We start from the raw sequence: 12,521 nt of genomic DNA on the forward strand, positions 1-12,521 counted from the left end.
GCCACTCACTGGGAGACCTCAAATAAGTGAGTACTTGATTTCTTTCTTGATCTTTCTCCTTTATTCTTTTCTTTTTTTGAGGCAAGGTTTTGCTGTGTAGTTCAGTCAGGCCTTGAACTCACTTTGTAGCCTATGCTGGCTTCAAACTCCCCACAATCCTGCTTTAGCCTCTGAGTGCTGAGATTACAGATGGTGAATCATCACACCTGGTTTGATCTTTCTCCTGATATGTACATTTGGGGGATTTTAGATTTCACAAAATACTGTGAGAATTAAATGACTCAAGTCACAGAATGCATTTAATACCATGCATAATCTATGCATGGTAGAACATGTCTAATCTCAGCACTCAAAAGGCTGAGACAGGATTATTAAATTAGAGGCAAAGCTGAGCTAACAATACTACACTAGATAGAAAAAAGTCCTATCTAAAAAAAAAAAAACAAAACAAAAAAACCCACCACCACCACCAAAAAAAAAAAAAAAAAAAAAAAACCACCAACTAGTGTGAATATTTTCACTAATATCAGTGCCTAAAAATAGGAGTACAGTGGTGAATATCTCATTGTTTCAGCTAATCTGGAGCCCCAGGCAGGCATGATCACTTGAGCTCAGGATTTCATGACTATCCTGGGAAACATAATTAGGTTCCGTTTCTGATAAGTCAGAATTAACAGGAAAACTACTGGGACAGTACCCAGATACAGGTTCATTTAATCACCAAGCAGGCTGTTGATTTATTTTATAAAACTGCTTCTGAACACTTACAGTCTCAGCACTCCAGAGGCTGAAGGCCAAGGATCACCTTAAGTCTGAGGCCAGCCTGGCCAACATACTGAGTTCAAGGTCAGCCTGTACTGCATGACAACCCTCTTTCAAGACAACATAGCCAGGTGTGGTGGCATATCCCTGTAACTCCAGTATTCAGGAGGCGGAGGCAAGAAGACTCCAGTAAATCTGAGGCCAGCTTGGGCCACCTAAGTGAGTTCAAAATCAGCCTACACTTTCTTAGTAAGACCTTGTCTCAGTATCGAAATGAAATGTAACAAAACAAAACAAAACTAGAGGTAGGACTAGAGATCTCGTTTGACCCAGCTAGCTATTCCCCCTTTTTGGTATCTTCCTGAAAGAATTAAAAGCAACACAGCAGGATATGCACATACATGTTTACAGTGGCAGTTTGTAACAGCCAAACTTGGAAACTACCCCAATGTCCATCAACTGGTGAATGGATTAAAAAGGTTTTTTTATACAACAGGGAATACTCCTCTACCATAAAGGATAGCTTGACATTTTTTTTTTTTTTTGTCTTTTCTTTTTTATCGGTACCGGGGATTGAACTCACGACTGCCTGCTTGCAAGGCAGGCGCTTATGCCGCTGAACTAAACCTCCAGCCCCAGCTTGACATATTTCTAAGATGCGCCTTGAGACCATATTCTTAAGTGATATAAATCAGACAAATATGTGTACTCTATTCTGCTGTTAAGAATCTGATGAAATTATAAGGACCAAAATGTTGTATTAATAGGTAATGTAAAATAGGAGGAAAATGTATGGATGCAGAGAGGAACAGGGAAGGAAGGGAGCAGGAAGGTAGGGAAAAAATGAGGCAACAGGGAGAGCATGGAAGCAGGGCTTGTGTGGATGGGGTGGGAAGGGGAAGGGAGAGGAGGTGAATGGGAGGAAGGAAAGAGACAGGTTATGAATGGGTGTAGGTTCTCTAAAATGAATGTGATCACTATTATGCCTGAAATGTACCAGTAAAATTTGATTGAAAGTAACAAAACAAAACACCACCAAAAAAACCCACCAAACAAAAAATCTGAATTGATTATTTAGGGAACTACACAGACTCCTGAATAAGTTAAGAAATACACTGTAAAGATTCAAGTATGAATCCCAACTCCAGCACTTCTAGCGTAGGCAAATTATTTATCTTATATTTTCTTGTAAAATACTGTGTCAATAATCCTCACATAAGATACTATGACAATTAAATGAGATAAATATCTGTCAAGGAGTTTATAACACTAGATGCTATGTGGTAGGCTCTGTGAAATATCTGCTTTATACGAAGTCAAGGCATTTGTGGCTCATTATCTGTAAATAGTCTGTGTACCAAATTAAAATGTCTGCCAGGCATGATGCTACATTAGGAGGCTGAGGCAGGACTGGAGGGAATTTGAGACCAGGCTAGGCTACATAATGAGTCCACGGGAGACCCAGTTTCACTCCCAAAACACCCCCCAAAATAAAATATTTGCAAAAATCATAGGTTTAAACCACATACCAAATGTTGTGTCATTTCTACTGCAATAGGAGTAACCTCTTCACTATATTCACAAATCATTTTCTGAATTACATTGGTAAGATCATCATTTTCTGTTTCTCGTATAATATGAAGAAGAGCCTGCATAACAGGTCTGATAAATGGTGTTATGTATTCTTTAGCTGAAAGAGAAAAGAAATATATTTTGGCACCCTAAACTTTTTAAAAAAACTTTACATAGCATATATTAAAAAACATTTTTTTAAAAAAAAGTACACTGCAGGTGAGTTTGTCAGTGGTAGAGTGCTTAATTGGTAAGGCCACAGATTCAATCTCAGTACCACACACACAGTACAAAGTACTATCACATAAACAGGAAGCATGCCAACTTTCTGATTATTCCCCATACAATCATGTGTAAAGACATTAACATATAAATTCGTCACCTTTTTCTTGATTGCTGATTAACACTTGGAGTGCAATGGCAGCTTCCACTTTCACTGGCATTTCTCTATCATCAATCAGACATCTTCTTGTCAACTCTAATGCTGTTTGTAGGTTCTGATCACTTTTGAACTTCACTTCACAAAAATAGTGAAGTACCCAGCAAGCCTTTTTGAAAAACACAGTGACTTTAGATATCTTATAATAAACTCGCCAAACTAATTTCTTCTCAGAATTCTTTGTCTGGGAATTTGGAGGCTGGCCAGTGGTAGATGTGTCCAAAAGAACAACACTAGACCAGTACTATGATCCCAAGTTATTCTCTGGCTGCATGTTTGTGTGGATAGCAAGATCTGAATGCAAAACACAAACAGATACTGCTACCAGACACAGACTGAAACTATGCACACATTACAGTAGCCATGTCAAGATTCACATTAAACAAAGCCTTAAATGAAAATTTCAGTAATTTATTATGCAAAATAAATATATAAAGTAACACAGCTTTAGAACATACCCTTGCTCTCATGTAGCCTAGTTCACTGCTGAAGAGAGGAAACACATGATTCTGTAACATATATTCCATCTGATCTTTATAGATCTTTTTCTGTAAATAGAAACAATTTTTTTGACAGTTGTAAGTAGAACTGTTTGAATTTCTAATTTACTACTCATGGCACATATTTATTATTATTCTTTGAATGCTAAGACCTACAATACATTTTTTCCAAATTACTTGATTAGAAAATAATTATAGCAAATTTAAAAAGAAATGGTGGGCCAGGTATTTAGCTGAGTGGCTAGCATCTGCCTGGCCAAGTACAAGGTCCTGAGTTTGATTCCCAGAAACAAAAAAGGGAAAAAGCAATAGGACCTGATTAATGGAAGTGTGATTAATTTTGTTTTTCAGTACTCAAGATTGAACCCAGGGAGCCTTGAGCTATATCTTTACCCCTCTTGAAACAGGACCTGGCTGAATTGCCCAAACAAGACTTGAACTTGAGATCTTCCTACATCATTCTCCTGAGTAGCTGGGATTACAGGCTTATACCACCACACCTGGTTGAAGTGTTAAATTTTACTCTTTACCTTATAAATTTTTTTTCTTACGACTATATTGAAAAACCTCATTGTGAAGTTTCTAACTAGATGAACTTTCTAAATTGCACATTTATAGGCGGGGCATGGTGGTACATGCCTGCAATGCCAGCACTCAGGAGGCTGAGGCAGGGGGATTCCAAGAGTTTGAGGCCAGCCTGAACTTCCTAGTGAAACCCTTGTCTCAAAAAGACTAAAAACAAAAACAAAAACAACCAAAAAACAGACACATTGCTGCTGGGAATATAGCTCAACATCATAAAGCACTTGCCTGGTTCAATTACCTGTACCAAAAAACCAACGAAAAAGAAAAATAAGTTAAACACTAAAAACATTATAGTTGTTCTTTATTCATCATCTTCGCCCCATTTTGCACTATGCAAATTCTAAAAAAATTCAAAACACAATAATTAGAGTAACAACAGTTAATACAACAGTTGTGTATTATTATCTTTAAATTATTCACTCAGGGCACAAGGTATCTGTATTTAATTGTCCAAGTATTAGCACAAACCATTCTTTTCAATAAACTAAGAGAAGTAAGTATTATATAACTATCTTAACTATCATTTATATACACAAACATTTCCTTCAGCTTCTCACATCAGGGAGACAATACAATGGCTTACACATGCAAGTTTGATTTATTTCATTTATGTGTGACTTACCTACTTGTATTCATTTACCTATAAATGTTGCATGTTTACCCTTCTTTTATGGTTGAGTAGTACTCCATGGTATAAAAATACCAACTTTTTAAATCCATTTTTTGGTTGAGGGATATTTAGGTTATTTGTAAGATCCAGCTATTACAAATCATGCTGCTATAAACATGGGTGCACATATATCACTGTAGCATGATATTTTAAATTTTTCTGGGAAGGGGCTGGGGATTTAGCTCAATGGCATAAGCCCCTGCCTTCCAAGCAGGTGGTCATGAGTTCAATCCCCGGTACCGATAAAAAAAAAAAATTTTTTTTCTGGGAAGATACCCAGAAGGGGAATACTTGAGTAAAATGGGACCAGCAAGCTTTTTTTTTTTGTCTTTTTGAGACAGGGTCTCGCTATGCAGCTCAGGCTGGCCTTGAGCTCACTTTGTAGCCCAGAATAGTCTCAAACTCACAACAATCCTCCCCGCTCAACCTCCCGAGTGCTGGGATTACAGGCGTGAGCCAGCACGACCGGCTCAATCTTAGTTTTTTTTTGAGGACTCTACACACTGGTTGCACCAGTCTGCGTTCCCACCAACAGTGGAGAAGAGTTCCTTTTACATCATAGTCCCTTTGGCATTTGTTATTAGTCTTGAATGACCAGTAATGTTGAACATTTTTTCACGTATTTATTTGCTGTTTGTATTTCCTTCATCCAAAGTCCATTTCTGGACTGGGTCTTTAAATTTGGGAGATCTATTTTCTTGAATTCTTTATATGTTATTGATAGTAATCCTTTGTCTGAGGAACAGCTGGCAAACATTTTCTCCCACATTGTGGGTTGTCTCTTTACTCTGTTCGCGGTTTCTCTAATCCCCAATCCCCCAAAAGCTTTTTAATAAGATGGAGATCCCAGCTGTTAATTCTTTGTGATAGTTCCTGTGTGACTGAGGTCTTATTCATAAAGTCTTTGTCTATACCAATGTCTTCACAAACTTCACATATTCTATCTTCCAGTAATTTGTGTTTTAATATTTGGATCTTTCATCCATTCCAAATTTACTTTAGTTCATGATGAAAGATATGGGTCCAATTTTAATCTTCAGCATGTGCAGAGCCAGTTTTTTCAGTACCATTTATTAAAGAGGCTATCATAAAAGCTAAATCGTATCAACTGATTTAAGATATCAATGCAGCCACAACAACATAACTAAAAACATCCATGAAAGAGAATTTCCAGAATTAGTTCAGAAAGTCAGAAGAAAAATAGCACTGTTCATAAGGGCCAAAAAGTAGAAAGAAAGCAAATGTCCATTAACTGATGTGTGGATAAGAAAAATATGGTGTATCAATTTAATATTATTTGATAATAAAAAAGAATAAGCAAGGTATTGTTACATGCAGGAAGATCAAAAATTAGTACAGCCTGGGCAACTTAACAAGATCTTGTCTCAAAATACAGAAAAAATGACTGGGAGCTGGGAATGCAGTCAGATAGAAGAACTCTGGGGTTCAATCCCCAGTGTTGAAATTGGGGTAAATACTGATATACTATGACATGACAAACCTTGGGAGCAGCATACCACAAAGAAATCACTCACAAAGGACCATAAATTGTAATGTAACACTGTCCATCCTCCTGCCTGAGGACTGAATCCAGGTCTTCAACTGAGTTGTATTTTTTGGGATGGGGTGTTGACAAATGACAATTCTAAGTATCCAAGGGCTGGAAGGTTTCAGCGCAGTGACTACTATGTCCAGTGTTTCTTTTTTGGGGTGATGAAAATATTTTGCAATTTGATAGCAACAAGGATTGGACAGTTCTGTGACTATCTAAAAACCACCAAGTTGCAGACTTTAAATGGAGAAATTGCACTGCATGCACATATTTATAAAAGAAGAAATATTGGCCAGTGCATGCTTTAATCCCAGCACTTAGGAGGCTGAGGCAAGAGGGTCCTTGAAAGTTTTGAGACCATGCTGGACTACAGGGTGAGCTCAATTAAAACCAGTCTGAACTGTATAGCAAGACCCTGTCTCAAAAAGGAAATAGTTGGGGTTGGGGATTTAGCTCAGCAGCATAAGCGCCTGCCTTGCAAGCAGGCAGTCGTGAGTTCGAGCACTGGTACCGATAAAAAGGAAAAAGACAAAAAAAAAAAAAAAAAAAGGAAACAGGAGGAGGAAGACGAGAAAGAGAAAAAAATACCTTCAGAAGTATTTCAGCTAAAGAGCCAATCATATGCAAGGCTCCATCTTTTTTTCGAGGATCAGCATTTGGTTCTGTAAGAATCTGGTAACAAAATCCCATAGTCTTCTGTAGTACCTAAATTAGAAGATTGGTAACACTTCATAAATATCCTAATACTATGCAAAACAAGTTAACAAAAATAAAGTGACTCACATGACTAACATTTAAAACTGAGTGTTTTATGTTTGTACTATGAGTCAAATTCAGGATATGTAATTATATTTACACGTGAGTGTTCTCTCTTTTTTTTGTTTTTTTGAGACAGAGTCTCGATATGCAGTTCAGGCTGGCCTTGAGCTTGCAATGATCCTCCTGCCTCAGCCTCCTAAGTGCTGGGATTACAGGCATGAGCCACCACGCCCAGCTCACATGTGAATATTTTCAAAAGATCAGTTTCATGTTGAACATTATGAAAGGAAGGCTGCAGGTATTTAAAAGTAGTAAAAACATTGAATATTTTCCTAATTGCTAATTATATAGAAGTATTTAAAATGCAAATGAATGCAATTATTTTGATAACTGCTGTTTTCAAGCCAAAATATTAGAATGTACCATCCCACATCCTTGGTGGAAATGTCAAAAAAACAAACAAAAAGTCAAGCAACCAACCAAAAATCTAAATTTTTGGTTATCTAAATTTGAATATCTAAACAAATTTTAAATAATATTTTAAGAGTCATCTGCACATTAAATAGCTTACCTCTTTCCTCTTACTACAGGCTGTAAACAGAAGTGTCTGGGCAGCAGTGGTAGGAGAAATGAAATCTTCAAAGACATCTAAAGAACAAATTTAAAATTAACAGAAAATAGAAATTTTAGTTACTTCAGGGCTGGGGATTTAGCTCAGCGGCATAAGCACCGGCCTTGCAAGCAGGCGGTCGTGAGTTCGATCTTGGTACCGATAAAAATGAAAAAGACAAAAAAAAAAAAAAAAAACAAAAGAAATTTTAGTTACTTCATAAAACATTTCCTTCATGTCTAATTACAAATTATGTGTTTAAAAAGGACATTTAAAAGTTTGCTGTTATAAATAAAACGCTACCACTGTAAGAATTTTCACAATTGGATTACAAAAGTACAAATTACAAAAAGCACAGATTTTGGTAGGAAGGACTGATGCCCAACATTAGCCACATCACAATGCTTTGTTTCATCAAGGGACTCTAAGTGACTCCAGCTTCTCCTATGCATCTCTGCAGTTCTCATATATATCATTATAACTACCATGGGATCCAAAAGAATAGTTTAGGGTTGGCATGTTAAAGTGAAATCATGACTAGTAGTTTTGGCTAATGACTAATGACTAATATGTCAGAAGCATGTCCAATTATCAAAATTTACAACACTATTATAACTTACGTCTGCTAAAAAATTAAGAGATTGTAATAAAATACTATGATTAATAAATGGCCTAAAAAAAGTCTAAACAAGGAATAACTTACATTAAAACAATGAAGACATTCTTTTGACTACACCAAAGATGAGGTCTTAACATTCTTTAGGTTGACTACACACACCACTCTCATCTTAACCACTGACATTTTATCTCTAAAGTGAAAATTCCTTACCAAACTTCATGCGTATATATTCGTAAGGATCTTCTTGCCAAAGTTCCTCATCAGCATCTGTGTAGCACATCAATGGAAAAATAACATCTTGGATAATGCCCTGCAATTTAAAAGTTAAAGTAACAGCCTTCAGTTTTCAAATGTGAACTGTCAAATCTCCTTTAAGAACTAAGATAAAAATAACTCTATTATATATATTTTAAAGCTTAATACTAAACTTAAGTAATGTGCTAAAAGGATTCCTAGATCAACTATAAAAGCCTTACCTTTTCTATAAGAAATTATAAGCCCATTATAAAAGCCACACTAGTAAAATAAAATCTTTTGCTTATTTCCAAATTATGACTAAAATATCAAATAATCCAATAGCAAGACTGTTTAAAGTAAGTTTTAGACTAAAGCTAAGCTAAATATTTATCAAACACCACTTTTAACTTCATGAAAGCGCTGTAACTCATTTGCTATACTATCAAAGCAATCACCAAAACTAACCTAACACAATAACAAAACACAACTTTTAAATCTTTATGGCAATTAACATTATATTTATAAAAAAACCATTTCGGTACCGGGGATCGAACTCACGACTGCCTGCTTTACAAGGCAAGCGCTTATGCCGCTGAGCTAAATTCCCAGCCCCCCAAAAAACCATTTCATAGAGAATTATTACTTGTATGTGAGGTTTCAGATTCTTCCAAGTAAGTGCATGGGAAACTCCTTGATTAATGTAATTTAATGTTTGCTGTAAAACTCGAGGAGCCATATATTGCTTCTCCTTGTACTGATATAACACCTTCAGTAAAACCTTTAGGGGAGAAAAAATGTTATTACAAACCAAAACTCAAATAGAAATTCTAACCACTTATAAACCAATAAAAACATTTGGTATTCACTGCTACAAAATAACCATCACAATTTTTTAATAGTCTGACAGCACACTATCATGTTAGTCAGCTTCTAGGAAAACTTTGCACACTTACTTCATGTTTTAGATCACTGATTCTGAGTGTGATCCACAGACCTCTCTGGTGTTTCCGGACCTCTTATAAGTCCTATCATGTCAAAGCTTTTTCATCGTAAGGTCAAGATGTTACTTGCCTTTCAAAAGTGGTTTGAGGCTTGAACTCAGGTTTGTTTTGATCTCACTATGTAGCCTAGACTGGCTCTAAAGCACAACTCTGTTGTCTCAGTCTCCTAAGTGTTGAGATTTCAGGAAACTTTCAACCTTCTCTGAGTATTCAGAATTAGGATTTTGACATTTGCATAAATGGTTCTAAAACTGCTTGATGTCTAATATGAATCAAGAAAGGGGCACTAAGTCACAAACTTACACAGCAAGTTTTCCTTAAAAATATCCTTAATAAGTCAGAAAAAAAATTGTAACTATTAAATTACTGAAGAAGAACACGGAGTCCCCATGCTAAATACCAAAGTGGATAAAGAAAGCATCTGTGAGACTGACAAGCTGAAATACTTCTAAGCTGAAATATTCATTTATTCCATGAAAAACTATTTTATATTTCAAAGAACTAAGAGACAAATTATAGTTATTTAGATGTGTGCACATGGCAGGTATTTTTCTAAAATGAACAAACAAATCCAATACATCAAAGAAAATACATAACAACATGTTTCTGGTGTTAAAATTTAAACTTCCAAGCAAATATTAAGACTTCTAGAAAAGTGGAATCCACTACCATCAGCTTGACAGCCTTGCAACTTTAAAAGTTTTTTTGAGACAGGGTTTACTATGTAGGTAGTTCAGGCTGGCCTTGAAGTTGCAGCAGTCCTTTCGCCGCAGTCTCTGGACTACTGGGATTACAGGTATGTGGCACCATGCCTAACTAATTTTCCAATACTTAACTAAAGTTTTGTACTAACAAAAACAAGTCATTTCTTCTGCAGTAAAGTTAAGGAAAAAAAAAAAACAAAAACCCATACAAGTCATTTCAAAATGTCAGGTCCAGGATATCACAAAATCATGGATAAATGTAATAGAGAGCCAAAGTGTGATAAATACCACTGAGTGATAATGTAATAGAATGTACATATATGTTCACTGTTACAGTTCTAAGTTGCACATTGTAATTAACCTTTGCTTCTTTTTTGGAGACAAAAATCACCCTAAATTGCCCAGAATGGCCTTAAATTTGTTACATTTCGGCTTCCAACACCCAAGTATCGTAATGAGATTATCACACCTAGGTTTAACAAAACCTGACTTCTAAAACACAAAATAATGAAGAATTTCCAGTTAGGCACAGCAGCATACACCTGTAATTCCAGCTATTCAGAAGAGTCCTAAATTCAGGGCCAGCCTAGGCAACGTTATTTCAAAATAAAAAAGGCTGAGAGTACAAGCCAAAGGGCAAGGTGGTAGCACATCCCTGTACTCCCAGCATGCCAGAGGCAAAGGCAAGAGGATCTCTGGGGTACCTCGGAGGTTTGGCTGGTCCCAAGGGGAGGTGGCGCAAAGTAATACAGTAGTGCAGGCCACAGCAGCTTGACTGATCTGGGAGGGGCCGGCATGCGCTGTCCCTGTCTGTAACTCACTAGTACACTGCAGTGTGAAGGGTCATCTAGGCAGCGCACTTCAAAGAATTGTAATCAACAAAGAAAGAAACTGGGGCCTCCTGGAAGAAGCAAAAAAGATGGGAAAAGGAAGCAACAACAAAAAGTCCCCAGATCCCAACCCCAAGAACACTGACCCAGGACAGGTAAATACAAAGGAGAATGACAACAGCAAACGTCCGTATCAGACACAGCACCAGATAAAGACATATTCGGGATCTCATTGACAAGTTCAAAAGTGAAATATTTAGCCAAATAAAGCAAGATATAAGAAGATTAATAAGAGATACTAAGCACCCCTCAAGCAAGCATCCTAGACAGTAGAAGGCAGGAACTCAAACACACGAGAGAACCATTTGGTGAAGAATAAAAAAAAAAAAAAAAGAATACATGAAGCAGATTCAAAGAGATCACTAGGAAATTAAATACTCTATGGAAAGATGGCAAATCAGCTTGAAAGAAACTAAGGATAGATTATCCAAACTGGAGAACAATTTTGCAATGTGGGAGTATGAAAGGGAAAACTTTTTAAAACTAACAAGGAAACAAGCAGTAACAATACAAAGACTAGAAGATGACAAAAGGATCTATAACTTCAGAATAAATAATGTAAATGAAGAAGCTGGGATACAAACAAAGGAACTACAAAGGTTATTCATAGAAATAATTAAGGAAAACTTTCCAAATATAGGAAAAGGAAGTGATATTAAAAGCTGTTAGAGACAAGAAACAGATAACCTACAGAGGAAGGCCCATCAGAATAACAGCAGACTTCTCAACACAAACCATCAAGTCAAGAAGAGCCTGGAGCAAAATATTCCAAGCCCTGAAAAAAAAATAACCTCCATGCCAGATTGACATACCCTGATAAACTGTCTCTAGAAATTAATGAAGAAACAAGATTCTTCCAAGAGAAAGAGGAACTTGGGAAATTTGCAACCACCAATTCAACTCTACCAAGAATACTCCAGGGCATTCTAGAGAGAGAGAAAAGTACTAGGATTCCAGGAACAGTGGCAGAGAGGCCTCAATGAATGGAGCAGAAAACAGAATGAAGAAGATAAGCAGACAAGTGATGGCAAAAAGCATAACAGAAATCAGGCAGAGAAGATTGTATTCAAAACCGATATGATTGATAGTATCAAGTCTGAGAGTATAAGCAAATACACTGAAGATGACAAGACTCTATGATACACATTCTGGTTTGATAACTGCCAGTTTTTGAAGTTCTATGCTATATACAAAGTTGTGTTTTTATTAATGTTATTTACTAATATATTCAATTATACTATGTCTGATAATATAGCCAATTCTATTGGAGATAACAAGAGACAATACAGGAACCATGGTTCACGTTTTGTACAGCGGTCTTATCTTGTTTCATGTATTTATAGGAATGTTTTGTTTTGTCATGCTTTGTTTTGTTTCTCCCTTTAATATAGAAAGGATAGAAATACATGTGAAGACTCATGCAAGTGTAGAATCTATAAAAAGTTTATGAGAACTGATCATGTAACACATGATGAAATGAACAGATACTTTGAAGAGAGAGAGACACTAAAATACCCAGCGCTGATCCTGGAGTGTCATAATGTGAAACCAAACAATAGTATTATTCTTTCTTCAGAGTGATATTAGCCTGCTTGGGTTTATTCAACCTCAACATAATTCA

The 12,521-nt window shown here is 36.3% G+C and overlaps 1 protein-coding gene and 1 non-coding gene across 2 annotated transcripts in view; both read right to left on the reverse strand.

Moving 5' to 3' along the window:
* The window catches only part of Ipo7 (importin 7), a 59,449-nt gene that overhangs the window by 13,558 nt on the left and 33,370 nt on the right, over positions 1-12,521 (reverse strand). Inside the window, exons 9-15 of the mRNA XM_003465690.5 lie at positions 8,949-9,083; positions 8,279-8,378; positions 7,411-7,487; positions 6,669-6,785; positions 3,232-3,321; positions 2,717-2,882; positions 2,292-2,452 (exon numbers count right to left, since the gene is read on the reverse strand). Coding sequence (XP_003465738.1) covers positions 2,292-2,452; positions 2,717-2,882; positions 3,232-3,321; positions 6,669-6,785; positions 7,411-7,487; positions 8,279-8,378; positions 8,949-9,083 — 846 coding nt within the window. The remainder of the gene's footprint in view (positions 1-2,291; positions 2,453-2,716; positions 2,883-3,231; positions 3,322-6,668; positions 6,786-7,410; positions 7,488-8,278; positions 8,379-8,948; positions 9,084-12,521) is intronic.
* Positions 2,952-3,132, reverse strand: LOC111755616 (small nucleolar RNA SNORA23). Its single transcript, XR_002790181.1, has one exon. It is a non-coding gene; the product is annotated as a small nucleolar RNA SNORA23 (small nucleolar RNA).

This window comes from Cavia porcellus, unplaced genomic scaffold, assembly GCF_034190915.1.
Source record: "Cavia porcellus strain 051 isolate PalLab524CR breed Dunkin Hartley unplaced genomic scaffold, mCavPor4.1 scaffold_6, whole genome shotgun sequence".
NCBI classification, from domain to species: Eukaryota; Metazoa; Chordata; class Mammalia; order Rodentia; family Caviidae; genus Cavia; species Cavia porcellus.